The 19,086-nt window shown below is 43.4% G+C and overlaps 1 protein-coding gene across 1 annotated transcript in view; it reads right to left on the bottom strand.

Moving 5' to 3' along the window:
- Positions 1–6,223: 6,223 nt before the first annotated feature.
- Positions 6,224–19,086, bottom strand: part of CDH20 (cadherin 20) — a 122,237-nt gene continuing 109,374 nt past the window's right edge. The window contains exons 9-12 of the mRNA XM_075744856.1: positions 17,826–17,947; positions 15,848–15,965; positions 9,202–9,453; positions 6,224–7,712 (exon numbers count right to left, since the gene is read on the bottom strand). Coding sequence (XP_075600971.1) covers positions 7,213–7,712; positions 9,202–9,453; positions 15,848–15,965; positions 17,826–17,947 — 992 coding nt within the window. The 3' untranslated portion in view covers positions 6,224–7,212. The remainder of the gene's footprint in view (positions 7,713–9,201; positions 9,454–15,847; positions 15,966–17,825; positions 17,948–19,086) is intronic.

The following is a 19,086-nucleotide window of genomic DNA, read 5'->3' as shown; positions in this document are numbered from 1 at the left end:
ATTTGTCTGTAAAAAACCCCCATGATTATTCTGTACCGGATATGAGGACCTTACTGAAGTTTGCAAAACACTTTGCAGTCTCAGGACAAGAGCATACAGTCTGAAGGTAGAATATGCATGTTTTTCCTTACTTCTAGCAGACATCTTAAATGCAAGACACTTCTCCATGGACAGTAGGCACAAGATTGAGGCTGTACGTACCTCAACTAGTTAGTTTTCTTTCTGAGAATGTGGCTCCATGCTGAAAGTAAACAAGAGTTTTCTAAACTGAAAGGATGCTCCAAGGTTGGAAGAGGTCGTATGCAGGCTGGGGTCCTGTTTCCATTACCAAAAGTTACTTGATTGCTTTGTACCTCTTTTTTTCTACCTTTTCCATCCGTGATACTTATGACCTTACAGAGTAGTTGGTTGAGGTCCTTCAAAAAGAAGTGGGCTTTCTGGACAAGCTGTCTTTCTTTGACTGCTCCAAGAAGAATGCATGCAAAATGAAAAAGAAATAAACCCAAACAACCCATCCTGTGTTAGCATTACTGCTTGGGAGAAGAGTAGCTTTTCTCCTCGGAGCTTGGAAACACTTTTCCTGTAAGTTCATGGTGATACATGTTATATCTCAGGAAGGCAACATGAAGGTAATGAGGCTGTAAAAATTCTCCTGTTTTGAACTACATCCAGGTGATCCAGGAGCAAATAGCTCCACACCTGATGGAAAAAGGGGATTCTTGTGTTCCCTGATTTCTTGATCGTAACTGATTTGAATGAGGGCCAGGTTAAGGCAATCTAGGGCACTCAGAGATCCTCTGGGGACCAGCAGTTGCTTTGATGCTCTGCAGTAATCATGGCAGTAAACCCTCTTCCCATTGTAAGGGGGAAAGAAGAGGTGCAGAGAGGTTTCGCTGTACCTGTAAGAGTGGCAGCAAGGAGTGTGGGAGCAAGAGGGAGGACAGGTTCCCTTGGCCATGGGCTATCTTCACTACTGGTTTCAAGAGGATCTCTCTTTCCCTTTTTTTGTCCTTCCCACCTGGGATGAGTGGCCCTTGTGCTGAAGGACTGGTGTCAGGAGAGTCCATTTTCCAGATTTTTCTTTACTAGTCTCGGTGGAAAAAGCAAAATCTCCTTTTCTACACTCATCATGGTACTCTGGTGCCAAGGAGGATCATGTTGTACTCTGACTTACCCATGTCTTCTTGGCAGGATGAACACCTTGAAATAACAAGTGTTTAACTTCCTGAGTCCCATGGTGAGTCTTTCACCCTTCCCACAAAACAGAAAGAAAATCTGACCCCCCGTTGTGATAGATGTTGTCATTAATTTTTGTTATATAGCATGGCAAGCACTTCTGCCTCTAGTATTAAATGTTGTAGCTCATGCACCTGTCAGAAAAAATTATAGAATCAGTCATCATAGGACTGGCCTATAGATATTAAGATGCTAGTTTGAAAATTCATATTCCCCATTTGTTATTAACCCTATTCCTTAATGGAGGGCTTAATAACAAATGAGATCTGAAAATGGTGTTCTGACAGCGTACTGTCTTCTACATCAGCTCTTAAAAAATCCTCCACATAATTCTTTAAAGTCATTGTAAAGTGACTTTCTTCCTCCTCCTCCATCATGTTGCTCTAATATTTCTTGGGAAATACAGTACCAGCATTTGCACTGCTGCTTCTGCTCAGAGTCAGTAATGCAGGTGTCCTGATTTGCCACCTCTGAGGCCAACAGTAAAATATCTTGCATTTCAGTGGGGGCAAGATCTTTAGAATGTTGATATAGGAAAGCAAAACTGAAAATCTGTCCCTAAAGCTTTGGTTTGGCAGGGAGACTCTCCAGCCCTTATTGCTTTCCTTGGATCATAGCTCCGACTCCACCTCAGGTTCACTGCTGTCCCTGTAAATTTTCCTCTGTCTGTTTAAAGAGGATGCACTGATACAGATTATTATTGCATTACAGTCCAAATGAGAGGCAAATCACTGACCTGTATGCATGAGAACGAATCCCTTAGGTGATACAGCTGTTTCGTAGCAGTGGCTATCTTGAAGCACTCTGATGGCATATGCATTGCCCTGAGAGAGACAGGGCACTACGAGTGAAAGGCAGGTCCTCCTCTTCTGAGCGCTACAGATCTCAGCAGGCACAAATTAGGATGTGTCCGACCGACCCACTCCTTGTTTACACCAGCAGCATGTGAGGAGAATACATGAAGGGCTATTTATGGAGCAGGATGCCATGGGCTGCCTCACACCCTGACAGACAGGAGGCAGCAGAGCAGCAACATATTTAGCTTACAACACTATGGATTTCCTCACGTGCCATCCTCGCTTGTTACAGAACCCACCTTTTCTCCTGGGGAGCAGCAGCCTCTCCTGGGTTAGCTAGCGTAAACCAAAGTGATCGCATCTCACAGCATCTTAGTAATAACACCCTGGCAGCATGGAGGCAAAACCAGCTGAATCTCCTCAACTTTGAATTTGTCCAGGTCAGAACTTTTCTGTCATCAAATGATGTCAGGCATCATTTGTGCTTCTTTTACATGCCTTATTTCTCATACTCATGGCCAGGACAGGTGAGATGTGGTGCATATGCAGGGCAGACCTCTGGGACCCATCTGTCCCTCCAGTTTGATGGTTCCTGGGAGCTGTGGTCAGGCAGCAAGGCAATGAAGCAGGTTCTACTTTGTGCTGTATGACAGTTGCACCAAGCAAAATCCAGGCATGGGCTAATAAATCATATTTCAAGGTGACCAAAATATAACTTTTGGGTCCCCCACGGATCTGTGTCACTATTGGTTTTAATGAATGGTCTAAAAGGGGATCATAAGCAGCAAATGTGATGGTGGTGTAAAATGATTAAGGACAATAAAAGCTGGAGGAGAAATGACAAAATCAAGAGGGAGCTAATAAAGCTGAATAAATGGGCAATGCAGCAGCAAATGAAATGCAGTGTTGCAAGAAAATTTATGCCAGAAAGAATGATGTTAACTCTTTTTATGCTTTCTTGAGTTCTGCATTCTGCTCTGAAGGGATCTGGGCTCTTGACACACAACTTAGAGAGCTGCTACTCAGAGCCTAGACGTGATGACCAATGCAATATAAGAGATGGCAGGTCATGCAATCTACTTAGACAAGACAGAGATGGGTGATAGGAAGGGAAAAAGGGAAACATCAGAGACTGTAGTGTTTGCCCGTGGTCACTCATAAAACCAAATGTAGAGCAGAGGGCTTAAGAACGTCATACCTAGGGCCACTCTCTGAACCGGATGGATAAATCCCCAAAGGCCAGGCCATTAACTGAGAGAGAAGCAGCTCCAGAGGGCCATAGCATCGTACAGATTGCCCAGACAGAGGCAACGAATCACCCTTTGTCTAGCTCTGTTAGTTAGAGAATTTAGATGGATTGCTTAGGCCATGTGCTCAATTTTTAAATGGCTGGAATTAGTAAAATGACTTGCACCCTCTGTTATTTTCTTCTCAGAACCATTTATTTTCAGCCACAGCTGAGACTAGGGGATTGTTCCTGGCTGGTAAGTCCTTTTGTTTTTTCCTGAGCACTGGCAGCTGTGGAAAAATTAAAAAAAAAAGGTCATCAGAGGAACCAAATGAAATGAATAATGATAAAAGCTCTATGCACTCAGACCGGGCTTGGAGCATGGGAACACTGGTGAGGGCATATGGGATCTTGTCCTGGCCCTCTGACATTTCTGCCTTATACCAGGGCAGCGGGTAGACTGCGAGTCCCATGCAGGACTGGGGCTGCCACTTGGAGATGCCTGCTGGTGTGGCAAAGCCCGGTCCCTCCACCATGGCAGGCTGAGCTCCCTGGCTGTAAACCACTAGCAGGTTTTATGTAGTGCTGTGAACGTTCATGCACAGTGCCAGGCCTGGCCTTGAGGAGCCCCAGGGCAGGAGACTGAGGACCAGCGTGATCAGCACGTTTGTTTTACTGCCAGCCCGCAGCATCATACGTTTCCTTTGGGCTTAGAGTCTTCTCCCCTCTTCTATTTTGGGCTAGGCCTGCTGAGCTCTGATGTGTGCGTGAATGGATCCTTTTTATATCTCATCAGTAAAACCAGAGCGTTCTTCAGTTTTGTTTGTGGGAGGGTGATAGATACAAGTGTTGGTTGTTTGCACAGAGATTTCACAGACTGCAGAAACACTGTCACCTGTTCCATAAAATGGGGAAAAAAAAAAAGCCAGGCTGCCAAGTGCCTACTAAACACCAGCTGGTAAGTGTCACAGCATCAAGCTGTCCAGCTATTGACTGTGCTTGCAAGCTGAGGCAAACCTGAGGATAATCAGATAGCCTAACGGTGACATGCAGCTCGGGAAGGTGGGTTCAGAGCCTGCTGTCCCTGCAGGCTCCCCTGTGGTGTGAATGCACGCACCTAACGCGAGTGCTGTTGGTCCTTCCCCACCGGGTGGTAACGCAGCCCTGGAAGCTAGAGTCTCAGCCGCTGCATAGCCTGTCTTGCAGCGGCCACTGCTGGGGGCTTCTGTGGAGTAAAACCAGGTCTTGGAGCAGCTTGTCCTGGGAAAACCCTCAGTAAATGCAGTAGGTATCTTCAAGTTGAAGGCAGTATGATGCTGGACTGCATTCTACCCCCTTTCCTCCCACTCTGCCTACAATGGGAGAAGTAAACCATTGTTGTGGTATCAGGACATGAACTTTTTGTTACTGTAGACTGTGACTAAAGGGAGAGAGAGTAATGGTCTGAAAATACCAAACCATAGCTTCACAGAGGGACAAAGTCATCTGTGTGCATTGCAGGCTTGTATGGCAGCAAGGGATACTTGCCATATACTTCCCAGGGAAGGCTTTCAAGACCGAATATATTGATGCAGTGGAAGATTGCCTAGAAAGGTTACAGAGCCTTAACAGTTGGGGGGTTTTAAAAATAAAGAGGCATCTGCTTAAAATACATAAAACTGATGATTAATTCAGACAGAGAAGTGATGGAATAGATGTCCTCTCTATCTTCATTCCTGCCCTATGTTCTGTGATTCCTGTTGCGTCAGGAGGTGAGGAAGCTCTCAGAAGTCTTCACACCAGTTTTGTGTGCTGTATGCCAATTTCTTGATCATGGTGGTTGCAGTTCTTTGTCTAGTGTTATAAAATCAATATGATATGCGAGGATAAGTGCTGCAGGATAAGTAAAAAAATCATTATCACATAATTTTCAGTGCTCTTTCTGCAATGGTGTAAGGCAGGTTCAGGTGATAAGCAGAACCCATGGCACATTACGTTTGTGAAGGCACAGATTTTCATCATGTCAGATAAGTAAATGTTTGAGAAGTCACTAGAACTTTTTTTTTCCTTTCTGGCTGCCTGGTTTTCCAGGGGTGCATGACTGTGTACAAGTCTGTGGAAACAAAGCTCCTGTCTTAAGTTGGTACAGGTTAAGATTAGGCAGAGGTAGCAGTGTTTTGTGCACATCTACAACAGAAACTAAGCACAGTATGCACATGGTGAAAGTGTGGTAACTGCGTGGTTATATCTGCACATCTATTTTCTGGGCAATTTGAGATGGAGAGAGTCCTTAGCTAGAAAGAAACCTGCAACTGTCCTTGCAGATTGTTCTGCTTTGAGAAGCCTTTCACCACCTTCCATGAAACTTGTGTTGATGTAATTTCACTGGCCCTTTCCATTTACATATGCAAACAAGATAAGATCCAGGCTCAAAACTTTGACTGCAGAGTAAGAATGACCGTAAGTGGATATTGCATGTTACAATCTGTCATGTCTCTGAAGGCGTGAGATTCTGTCAGGGCTGTGTAACTGGTTTCCAAGCTTCTCGATGGCCCAGCCATAATGTTTCAAAAAAATCAGCCAAGGCTTTCTTTTGACTTCAGCATGGTTGGAATAGAAGAGTAACTAGTCTGGTGGGCTGCACTTGGGCTGATTCACTGCTAAGGACAATGTCCAAGTGAACACCGATAAAAGAGGCAGACAATCTGCTTGAACCTGCAAACTGAAGGCTTGTCTCCTTGACACAATGCTGATGAGCCATTTTTTTCGTGATGCTTGAGGCATGTAAAGCCACAGATAAGCAATAACTTCTGCATGCAAAGTAGTCAATAAATTGCCATCAGACTTTCCCTTCTGTTTAACTTTTATTAAAAGAGGTGCTAAGGTATTGTACTGTATGCAGTACATCATATTTATTACCAAAATTAACAAATATACAAAACTTATACATGTAATTTTCTTACATCCATTTATTGGTCTATAATACTGCATTTGTTCAAGTAGGTTATCTACAGTATGTAAACATCCCTTGGATTGACCTCACACAGATTAGGAAAGCCCATCTAACCCATGTAGTTACCAAATATAGCTTTTTCTTTTTTTAAAATTTATTTGGCTTTCATTGGTAGAATCTAATCTTCACATTTGGCACATGGAAGAGACATCTACAGTGCAAAAGAGGCAGATTTTCTGGTTTTGTTCTGAGCAGTTTAGCGGAGTCATGGTTGTAAAGAGCCGAGAATAAATTTACACAAACTTGATAGGAGATGGATTAGTGTTAACGCTCATAGATCAGCCATTAAACTAGAGCAGAAATTCAAAGCCTCTTCCCCAGCCCACTCAGCCAGGTGGAAAAAACCCAACAACTCAGCCTTGTTTCTAAAGGATTAAAAAAGGACTCTGTTAGCAACAGAGAGAGGAGGTTTAGTTTACAAAGAGCCCTCTGAGATTCCAGTTTCAATTTTCTGCTTTGTGGGATTTTTTTTTTCCCTCTTGTTAGCAAGCAATTTTTTTTTTCCTTTTTAATGGGGGAAAAATAACTGGTGGGGAACCACTTTTCTATGCTGGCAATTTCTCAGTGAGTTAGAGATTACAGTTGGAGTTCACAGATCTTCGAACCCAGACGTATAGAGCTCAGTAAGCTGCCGTGTACAAGGGAGAAAGAGGGAGAGAGGGAAACAGAGAGAGAGTAATGTCATTATATTCCAGTCATGGAGCTTTCCAATTTTGCTGTAAAACCCAGGAAAAACATTTCTTCCTTCTGCTTCTCGCTGTTTCAAAAACGTGACTTAATTTAACTGAGTAAAGCTGATCCAGAGAGACCTTCATTCGCACCCTTCTTCCCATTCTCATCCAAGCACCGTATTGCTATTTTTTTTAGGAGGCCTCGCCCACGTCCATGGAAGCATCTGATGAGAATGGACTTAACCGGACACTGTTTCGCATGGAAACCTCTCTGACGTTCCTTGTGCGTTACCACAGAGCTCCGCTGCTGTCCGTGGCACCGTACATCTCAGCCAGTTTTTTGAAGCGCGGCCCCCAGTCTGTCAGGTAGTCGTAGCTCTGGTCTGAGTCTGTCGTCACCGACTGTAGGGAGCTGAGCGACTCCGCCACCGAGCCATTCCCTTCAAACATGTACGTCTGGAGGGAGTCAAAGGGAGGCGCCCACAGGTCCATGTCAGCTTCGTACAGCTTGGCAAGCACGTAGTTGTGGACGTTGTTGTCCATGATGCACGCCTGAGGCACGTATCGGGAGAGGCTCTCTATTTCAGGGAGCATGTCCTGACGGTTTTTCACCACCAGCTGGGCCTCCCGTGGGTTCCACATGGCAGCGATATCAAAGGCCTCTGTGTCCTCCTCCCCGCCGCCCTCGTCGTCATACCTGACGATGTTCTCGTGGATGTTCTCCTCCTCATCGATGATGTACGGCTGCTTCCGCTGGCGCCGCATGGAGAGGATGAGGAGAACCAGCACTGTGGGAGGCAACCGAGACACGGAGCAGTCAGCAAGGAGGTAGATCTTGCAAGGGCTTCAGACTCTCTGCTGCCCAGTTTTCCCTTCACTGAGCCCAGCCAGCCGCTTGGATTTAAAGGGCTGTGGTGTTTGCAGGTGGAGGGGTGTGGAAATCCACCCCTCCCTCCCCTGTCAAAATTAGTAGCTTGAGGTTCTGCTAATCTATCCCTTTTCTCACCTTAATTCTTAACTCTCAGTGACACTTAGTCACTTAGACACGTGTCTATCCAGTGGTGTTTGCCATTGTACTGCAGCAATACTTGAGCTAATTTTAAGCTAACCAGATGAGGTATCAGTAATGATCTGTCTGCAAGGCACAGAGCTCCACAGAGATAATTTTCTCCTGATATATAGCTGGGTTTTGCAGCCTGCTTTGGGGATACCTCTTGGGCTGGGCAGTGCACGTGACATAGATGGATGGTACTGAAGAACCATGGTGATATGTCTGCCTACACGGCAAAATGCAGAGCTAGCTCCTTAGTCTACTCCAAAGCTTTTTTTTGTTTATGTGCAAGGTACTGCCTTGGGCTGGGTAGACCTACTGTCAGTTGCTTGGCTCTAATGAGATGCAGGTGCTTCTTAGCATGGGGAGAAGTGGTCATACGGGCATGAGAGGTCTTTACCTGGTTGTCTGTAAAAATATGTCACCTCATGACTGTATTTCCTGGGCTAGAACTCAGCAAAGGTTTTGAATTCTGAAATTTTGGACTGAGGTATCTAGGGTCCTTTGCAGAGGATGAGAATTTTTCCTATGTCCTACTTCACTGCTCCTCAAACTGGATCCTCTGAAATTTCAGGGAAAGTGTGTTTTGAACTAGTATCTCATGACTGAAGACAGTGAATGAGGGAACTGAAGTTCTTTTGATACCAACAGCTAACAGGGGACATAGAAGGCCTGGGCAAGGGAAGGATGAGATTTATTTGTGGAGGCAAAACACACACAAGATGCTCATCCCCTTTATAGCAGCACAGGCACCATTTAAATGTAGCATCTCGAGGAAAAAGGATGGAGGTGGGGATATCTCCTGCCAAAAGACAAGAGGTGGAACTGGACTTACCACTCCTGTTTCCTGTGGGAGCATATAATCCGAAACTGCTGAGGATGAGAAAGTAACCTGTCTCCAGCCACAGCTCTCATTACTTCCTTCTGGCATATGCCTTCCTGGAAAGCAAGGCCATACCAGACACCCTAGCACTTTGGGGATCTGGCAGAAATATTTGCAGGCCATATTTTTCACCCCATTCCTACACCCTAGGGGCTTAAGCCATATGCAGCTGACTACAACATCTGGTCTTTGATTTGGCCCTTTAAGTATGTGTGTGTCTACATATAATATATACATATACACAGATGTGTGTGTGTTTGTGTCCTTCACCTTTGGTGGATCAGCAACCCCCTGTCCAGAACCGAAGAGTTTGTCCTCTCCCAAGAAGAAGCCAAGGGTTTACCTAGCAGGACAAAGATGCAGGCAAGGATCGCAATGAGTGCCCCTCTGCTCAGGCTGACGGGGAGGACGTAGGCCTCCGCGTTGCAGGACATCACCATGCCGTCATCATCGCAGCTGCACACGTGCACAGTCAGCGTGCCTGTACTGCTCAGCATGGGGCGGCCATTGTCGCTGATCAAGATGGGGAGGTAAAAAATGTTCTGCTCGTGTTGTCTGAAGCCAGAACGCCTTGTCAAAATCCATGCCGTATTGTCTAGGGGTAGAAAATAAATGGAGAGAAGAGCTTATGTGCAGAGCAAATATATTCAGCAGAGAAGGAAGATTAAAAAAATCAGCCCTAGACCCACATCCATTTGTCTTTTCTCCTTTTTTCCTTTGTTTTTTATCAGTTTGTCACTAATCAGCATTTTGCCTTTGCCTCCCCTATTCTAGTATCTTCTCAGGCCATAGCTCCAAACCTGCAAGGCATACACACCTTATGAGTTGCCTTTACCCTTTCTGACATAAAGTGCCCAGAGCAAACTCATAGCCTTCAGATTTAGCTAAAACAGCTTTCAGAAGGCGAGACAGAAATGAGCAGTTGAAGGCAACTTGTTGTCCCTGTTTGTTGATGCTCAGCAGCTTTTCTAGACCTCACTTCTAAGTGCTGCCACCATTTTGGAGATGCGAGTGTATAACCATTATGGACATGTTAAGGTTCTCTTTATGTTTTTGATACATGGCATGGCATTTGCTTGAGGCAACAAGAAGACAAAGGAGAAAAGCACCTTGCAATCCTAATGCAGCTGCGACTTGAAAATTTGCAACTAAACATTTTTCAGTGAAATACATGCAATTTCATTGGCACTTTTGCCATTGAAAAAAGTCAGAATTCTTCATGTCATCATTGTCAGAATTATTCTGCTTTGATTTGACCATTCTGCTTCATTTAGTGTGACTGCCTGTTTTTTATAAGAACTTGAATCAAAAGGAATCAAAACGATGCTGCTGAAACAAAATAGTAAGAGAGTGACCTAACAGCCAGTTGCTGTTGGTCATTTCAAGGGAAATTCCTACCTTTGGGGCTTTTTCATCCATATTCAGCATGTTTTTTAAAATGTCAGAATTTCCCAGTGGCATTTGAATTCCTGTCTAGCCCCTCCCTCACATTCCTCAGACTGTGCACCAAGTTTCCTAATCAGAAAGAAATTGGATTCAGGAATTTGTTCTTCTCAGTTCTCATCTCAGAAATGCCAAGGAAAAATCTTTGGAGATCAGTGATGATTTTGTCAGTGCTGACTTTCAAGATTTTTGCCCTCAGATACTTTTGGAAAGCACAAGGCTGTATGTCTCCAGTGTGATCTGGGCCACCAGTGAATCTAAAGGAACCTGCAGGAAAATCGTCCCTTCTTACAAACACAAATCTTGGGCCAGCTAAGATAAATGGGGAACACAGGTACTTCTCTTTGGCAGACCTACAAGCCCTGACCTCGTGCAGCGGTGCTGTGGGATTTTTGGGAGCTGAGCTTCATGCAGTTTCTTTTAGTACTTCGTTTTGTTTCCTGTTCCCTTGGTTCAAGAGAGGTCACAGTCTGGCCGTCTGCATCTCCAGGTTGTTACCAATGTACATTTGGTATACTTGGAAATGCAAGATGCCAATCAGCTGTTCCCAGGTGGATTGGCACAATGGAAATTTCCAGGAATTGCTGCCTGGGAATGGCAAAAAACCTTCTGATCACAAGTAGACTGTGAAAACCCCCAAAAGATCAACAAGGAATTGTTCATTTCTTTATTATTTCTGTGTCAATTCACTGCTAAAATTTAAATCTTGGGTGATTTTCTTCAGTGCAGAGACTCAGGTTGCATGCAGGTAAATCAGCTGTATTATCTGCTGTAGCCTGAACATCAGAAATGATTTGATGGCTTTTAGGAGTGAAATCAGGAGTGTTACATACAGCCAGCTATGGAATATATGCAAACTCAAGCTAGACTCGCTACACTTGCCTGCTAGACTTAAATTATGCTCCAAGTTCTATACTTTGTGCTGCAAATCTTATGGCATCAGACAGTACTGGCACACATAACTATTGAGACATCAGGCTCCACAGTTCATGAGATTAGTTTGAATTTGTGACATGTTTTTAAAAGGAATCTCAGGGTCTTTTATTTCTTGCATGTCAATGATATTTCAAGCTTTTACTCTGAAGGCGTAAAATTCTGATGTGTACACGAATGTCCGTATGTGAATGTATAGTGAAACTCATTAGTGTGTCATTAAATCATGTGATCCCAAGAGCTGGAGCTTTAAGGAGAGACCACCAGGTGCAAGATGAAATCCCCAAAGTTGCTTAAAACTGATAATGTGTCAGTGTTTACTGATTTCACCACCCTTTGATATGCCATGCAGCTCTGAGGATGTGCAGCGGGTGTGGACAGACATAGCTGATTTTCAGGAATGTGTCCCAAAGCCCAGCAGAGAGCAACACCCTGCAGCTCCCACCACGGGTCCTGGGCAAGGGGCGCACTGCAGGCAGGAGCCCTCGCCTCCTGCAAACCTCCCCGTCCTCTCTCCTGGGGTACATGCAAGTGCTTTCTCTCCCTCGGGCTGTTTATGTGCCCTCTAGGATGTGCTCCCCAGCTATTAATACCACATCTTTTCATCACTGGGCCTGTTTTAGCATGAGAAAAAGCAGCCCAAAGGGCAGAAAATGGCAAAGTGCCTGGATTTATGCTGTGTCAATGGAAATGGCTGAGTCATCTTAACAGTGTGGTAATTTGACTGCATTTCTCTTTCATGGGTGAAACTCACTCTCTTTAAACTGACTTTCAATAGAAGTCACAAATTCTATTCAGGTGACAGAAAATTTTCATTCTATGTAAAATTGCTCTTTGTGAGGGAAAAAGACTTCATTATTCTGAGCTGGTCATACTTTGCCAATAGAAGAAGTCACAGGCAGTGAACCTGTCTGAAGCTGTGCAGAGATCTCAAGTGTTTTTAACCATAATGTTGTTCAGGCCAGACTCAAGTTTCTATAATCAAATATTGAAAAATATATATGGCTATACATATTTTTTTAGCTGTGATGTGTTGGCCATATCACCCATGTCTTAAATGTTCTTGGTGATAAAATTATCTTGGTGACTCTCGGCATTATGTTTTGGCCCTTTTGTTTTGTTTTGCTTTGTACTAGGCAGGCATCCAAATCATCCCTAAAGAATCATTCTACCTGTTACTCTGCAACTGCAATATGTTGGTGCCAAAGCTTCTTGTGTGACTCATCAAAAGCCAATGTGATTTGACGTGCTACTGCAGTGCAAAGGATATGCTGGAATGTGATGCAGCATGGCAGGAACTGGACTACATGATTTTCTTCCAAATTTGCTATCTGCTAAGCCCCAGCCATTAAGAGAAGAGGGCTTGTGAGGACATGAAAGCCCCCTTATATTAAAAAAAAAAAAAAAAAAGAAAACATGATCAGAATGCACAATATTTTTGCAACACAACTTCCAACAGTGTCTTTGGCTTGCAGAGGGTTGGATGGCAGCGCTTAGCTACAACACTGAGCAGAGATACTGAAAATTGCAGCATGGTGGGTCCCGCGCCTGTGTGATCAGCAGGAGGTGAAAGCTGTACTTCCTGCGGGCATACAGGGTGGTGTCTTCATGTGGTTGTGACAGCAAGCCATGGAGTGTCTCCTTCCTGCAGTTTTCTGCACCACTGGAAGTGATGAATTAACCACTGTGTAGGTTCAAACCCTGACATCAGAGCTAACCACCGCTCTTCTCACAAGAAAGGCTTGGTTTCTTTCTGCATGCATTTGTACAAGAACTGGGGATAATTAGACCAGAACTGTTAGGTTTTAAAAACTAATTGTAATAATTATGAATAGTTAGGAATAACATAAAGAAATATTTCACTAGGAGTGGGAGAAAGAGCACAAGGAAATTGGTATTACAGACACCAACAGCTTGAGGAAGGAGTCACATTTATTCTTGGGGATTTTCAGCTCACTGCTTTTGCACTCTGCCAAAATGTGAGGTAGACCACAGTTTTAGGGAAGGAAGAAATAGCTAAAAATTTTCCTAGGACAAATTTAAATGCAATGGAGGGGACTGCCAGAGGCTTTCAATGACAGGCCTGGTGGTGGTATGACGCTGATGCCTGCACCCATTAAAATGGCTGCTCTCTTCATCAGTTCCTGGTACCCAAAGACAGAGGGCAGCAGTTAAGGGTCAACAGAAGATCAGCTCAGGGTTTAATCTGGAAATGCAGTAAGTTTATTTCATGGCTCATCCCATTCTTACAGCAAGCCTCTTTTGCCAATTTTTCCCCAGCATAATCTCACCTGGATTTAGAAGCAGGAGAAGATGATTTGCCAGTGCCCTACGTCAGTAACCAAAGAGATGGGAGACCCCAGCTCAATTCCCTGCTTCATCATATGGGAAGTCATTTAGGCCTAGATCTTTGCAGATACTTACATGTCTATCTCCCACTGACTTTACTGAACTCAAAGGAAACCAGGCATGTAAGTAGCTTAATTTCTTCTTGCCCCAAATCCTTGTCTCTAAAGTGGAGAACAATAGGATTTCTCTGTCTGCCAGAGATATGTGGAGAATGAATAGACTGAAGAAGTTCTCAGAGACTAAAATGACAAGGGCCAAAGAAATATGTAAAACAGCTCATCAGAATGCAAACTGTGATCTATCTGTTGCTCAATATAAATCAAGGTTTCAATTGTTGCCAGGAAGGCTGCATGTCTTGCAGTTTCTCTTACTGCTATATTGGACAACCAAGTAATCAGTGCAATTGCTAATCTTAATAGCGCCTTCCCACAGCCTGGGAAGCGTTGCTGTCTCGTGTTTACGTGCACAGGCTGTGACTAGCAAGGTGGGTTCTGTTTCTTGTCTTGCCACCCTGTGACATACAGTATAGCTACCCCCTCTGTGACTAAGTAATATAATTTATCTAGTCCTTAGTGGTCCCTAGATGAAAATATAAATATAAATTATTGTTACTGAAATGACTACTGCACTCCAAATTGCTGAGGCACTAAATTAATCCTTAATGTGTATATTTCAAATAGTCAGTGGTTTGATACTTAACATTTTTATTTCAAATTCGTAACCAATAGTACTCTAAGCTTCTTGTGATATATATCTCTGGAAAACCGGTCTTTTACAGAGAGCGGGAGGCACAGCCATTCAGTCACTGCTGTCACTATAAATTATCGCAAGTATGGCCTTAGACACAAAAAGTGCATCTGATGCTGGGAATTTTGTGAGTTTCTTTTTTTAGAACAATGCCTTGAGGATGAAATGAGCCTAGTTTGCCAAATGTTTTAGCAATAGTTGTGTTTTATTTGTTCACTTATTTTGGCAATATGTATTCAAAAATAAAAAAGAGGGAGACAATGGGAGAAAGAAAGGGATAAGAATGCAAGAAATTCTGTGGGCAGGCTTCAGGGATGCTATAGAAAAAAATTGTTTTGGGGATGAAAAAGCATTAGCATGCTGTGAAGGAGGGCTCCCGACTCTGCAAGTAGCATGTTTTAAGACATGTTTGGTTAGTGAAGCTGGGGGCTTCTTTATTAGCCTCTATGTTGCTCTTTCATATGCCTGCAGAGACACAGATAGGGGCTTATGGAAATGAGTGTGACAAGCGGGTGTCACAAGGGAGCAGGGGCAGACACTCTGCTTGGATACTGGCCACGGATGCTGCAGGTGGCCAGTCTTTCTCCCCATTTATTCGGGAATTCCTTGCTGATTTGTGGTACTTTACACACCAAACTTCTACCGAAATCCAGCCCCTTCATATTGAGTTTCAAAGCTCCGCACCAGGTCACTCAAGGTTGTCCTTCTTTCCTGATGAAGGCTGGTTGGACCTGACCTCAGCACCATTGTCTGCCCATGGAGATCCTCTATCAGCAGCAGTCATGTGAAGGCCTGCCATGGCAGGGCTTTTCCTGCAGGCTCCAAACCCACCAAAGCTTCCCCAGAAGAAGCAAATTCCACTGGTTAGGATACTCAAATGCCAGCTCTTCGCCATGAGTCTTCCCACTGGTGTTTCAGTTTCTACTCAGTGCATCTTACACAGACTTTTAGCTGTATGCCAAGTTACCCCCCTAAGGCTCTGCATCTCCTCCCTACCTCCCTCCCTTTCCAAGGGAAATGAGGATGTGCAAAGAGGAAGAAAAAAAAGTGCTTGGGGGAAAAGACTGGAACAGTACAAGAACCTTCCCTTTCTGTGCCTGGGAGAAAACATGAAGAGTACAAAAAAAGAGCAATGTAATTCCCTTCAGATTTGTCTCCTAGTTCCAGTTGCTATCCTACCTTTAAGCATCTCCTTTTGAACGAATGCAATTTCCACTCCGGTAATCCAAGATGCCTGCAGCCTGACCACAAGACCTGAATTTGCACAAAACACTGGCACATTTCCTCGAAGAAGAAAAAGGGGCCTATTGCTAGAGAATATTTATAGAGAAGAAAATATCATATAACCTTCAAGTGTATTAAGTAATATGTCATTTTATCACTGCCTTTAAGGACCAGGTGTCACTTGGTATTATTTGAAATGGCAGTCTTATCACACACTGTAAGTCACAGCCTCTCAAGTCCAACTCAGGCATTAGAAATTAGAGTAGCTAACCGTCTGTGTCCACTCTGATTACCTTGATTGTCCCTTAGAGTAAAGTTGGGGTTGTTGGCTGCCTCCGGAGCCAGGCTGTAGTAGAAGTGCTGACCCTCCTGTGGGTCATCCCTGTCGATGGCACTCACTGTCTGGATCAGCTACAGAATATGAGAACAAAGGAGAAACAGGTAAGAGGCAAAATATATATAATATAAACAAACAAACAGATAACATGTATAGTTTTAATATATATAAGCAACAGGAGCATTTTAATAAAACTGTCTTGCAGAGGTACAATAGATAAATCAAGAAGAGACTCAAAACCTTGCAGGCTTCATTTATTTAGCTATGATCATGCAAATCACTTTTAAACAAAGGAGGAGATGATAGTCAGTTTGCTTCGAGTGACAGACACTTTTCTCTCATGCATCCCTAGCTTGTTGCATGTTTCTTTTTTCTTTTGAGGGCCCAGGGTGTTCAGAAGATTCATTGTGCATTAGAGAGCTTGTAAGAAAGGCCATACTTATTTTCAGCTTCATTTTGCAGGTAGGAAAGGACTTCAGGTTGATTATTTTATCACTCTCTTAATTTTAAATCAATTAAATTCTTCCCAAGATGTCAGTGGAAAAGAAAGAAAGAAAAGGCAACCATGCAGACACTCTGCATATGCAATAAATAACACCATGGAAAGAAACTAAAACAATGCTAAATCCAGAAAGAGATTTATCACCTCACCTATAGAGACTTAGTAAAGTAGGTCTAACAGCTTGAAGCACAGTGAGCTATAGCTCTGTCTGAATAAACATTCTGACATCTTTTTAGACAAGGAATAAATCTTCACCTGGATTTTTGCATTCAGAAGTTATTTTTGGATTCAAAGGAAAATGACAGACCCACAGTCTTATGCACCATCTTAAAACTGATTTCAAAACTTTTCAAAATGCAGCAACAGAATTTAGCTTTCTCCACTGAAGGAAGCAGTCCAAATTAGCGTGCATTTCTCAGAAAGCTTATTATTTAGGACACCCTTCAAAACCAGGAAAAAGGCTAGGCAACGATTTCTATTCCCTGTGTTATTAAGGACATCTGTAAACTAGTGAGATGAAATTATCCCATATATAAAGTAGTTGTGAGGACAGTTGTCCCAGCAGTGAGTAGCTATTTCATTCTGCTTCACAGCAAGCTGGGAGAAGTGTCAAGGAACACAAAGTGATATTACTAGCGTAATTTTTCCTTCACAAATCATAAGTGGTGCATCTATGTGTTTAAACTATGCTAGTCAGCTTTGCATTAGGAGAGACAAGTCTCCACCAGGTCACCTCCCCGCAAGCAATCAGCAGTAGAGCCTGCACCGGCTCAAGCAAGGGAGAGTTCACGTCCATCTGCGACACAGGCAGACCTTGTTCAAGGGCTCTGATGGGGTGCTGGAAAGGAAAGGAGCAAAGAGGCTTCGCTGCTTATTTGGAGGTGCTGGTTTATGCTCTGCAGAGCGGGAAGTCCCGTGTTGTCTATGACTCTCTGTCATCTCCAGTTCACAGCAGAACAGATTCAGTTTGATGCTCCTTTGAAGCTGATGTAGTGTGTTATGTCCAGCTCCCCTAAGTCCAGGGGTGCTTAAGGCTCTTATAAACGGGGTCTTTTAACAGCAAGCCTTGTCTGTCACACGTAGGCCGGGCTGACGCTGTGGCACTTCTCGTAACACTTCTCTCGTTGTTGCTGCTACAGGACACACTGGGTGTTTGCCTGCTGGCGCCTGCCCAAGGGAAGGCTTTATTTCAGCCATGAAGTGTATTGTGCAGTGAGCCTGGAAGCTACTGCGGGAAGAAAAAGATGTGCTATATACGGTGCTAATCTCGGTGTAACATGCTTGCCTTTGGAAAGCGGCACGGACTGATGAGAGTTCAGATGAAACGTGTGGTTAGCTGAGCTCTCTTTCCAACACTCACCCTTTCCGGCACCCTGTCTCCATGTAGGACAGCATCCCCTCCCGAACCCCTGGCGTTACCAGCGTTCCTCACCTGACCCGCTTTGGCGTTTTCACAAACAAAAGCTTCATAAAACCTTGCGAACTCCGGCGCGTTGTCGTTCACGTCCAGGACTTTGACCGTCACAGAGACGCTGCCCACCTGCGAGGGGTTGTCTGGAAAGAGGAGGCACAACGTAAAGAAAGGCAATGTACAGGAAGGGGAAGGGGCTGCTCCTCACTCTGCTCAAGAGGTAAAGCAGCTTTTCCACTACTGACTCACGTTAAATGACATTTTCCCATCGGGAACTGCGGTGGCTGGCGGGTTGTGTGACTTGGAGTGAAGTTGGAAATGCTGCTCTGTCTGTCCTGGCTTCTCATCTAATTACATCTTTTTCAAACAAATTCTGTGAAGGACTTCAATCTGTTTCAGTCCAATGGGACTGTTTGTATAAAAAAAGTTTTAGACAATGCCCTATATTTTCTTATTGCCATTTCACTGTGCAGTACTGTTTGTTGAGCTGTGGTACTGGTGGCATGAATTAGGAAGGGACTCTTTTTAAGGATAGGCTTGTTATTTAGAGCTTGTTGTAAGTGGTAATTCTGCAGTTCAGATATGTTTTTGCTCAGAATTTATGTTCCTTGAACTCAAAAATAGTGTCAAGTCTTTGATACTTTGTACAGGGGGTTTTAAAATTTAATAACACATGAAATTGTACAGAAAAGCTTTCACTGAAGCTTAAAATTGCAATGAAAATTTTACATTCTGCATGACATCATTTGTGATATTTCTGTCCCACTGGTTCATTAGCTTTCTTTGCCAGTAAATCCATACATCATTTCACATACCTTCACGATTTCCAAACTAAGTGGCCACATAATATTTTTTTTTCTTACTGTGTTTTTCTGCCCTGAAACATCTTTTTTTCCCTTATTTAATGATAAAATGAAATTCTAAGCAGAAAGAAAAAAAAAGATATTTATTATTAAGAGGTCAGAAAAGGTGCAAAAATCCAGAAAATTCTTAAAAATCAGTATTCTCGTCTTCTTTTTAGCCATACCACTTTGTGGATTTATCTCCAAATATATCTCCCTTTATAGCAAGAAATGATATGTTCATATAAACAATAGAGAATTTTCTTACACTCCGAAATTTTCTTAAATGTTCAATGTACTGTATCCATAATACGTGTCACATTGTATCATTGAGATAATACTCTTAAACAATATTGTTTCTCCCTAATTTATAATTTAATCCTTCAGCTTCCCACACACCCATACATATCTTGCTAACACACTTGTCATTGCAGCAAATG

The sequence above is a fragment of the Balearica regulorum genome, chromosome 2 (assembly GCF_011004875.1).
Source record: "Balearica regulorum gibbericeps isolate bBalReg1 chromosome 2, bBalReg1.pri, whole genome shotgun sequence".
Classification (NCBI taxonomy): domain Eukaryota; kingdom Metazoa; phylum Chordata; class Aves; order Gruiformes; family Gruidae; genus Balearica; species Balearica regulorum.
The sequence above is the reverse complement of the archived record's forward strand: the minus strand, read 5'-3'. Positions and strand labels throughout refer to the sequence as shown.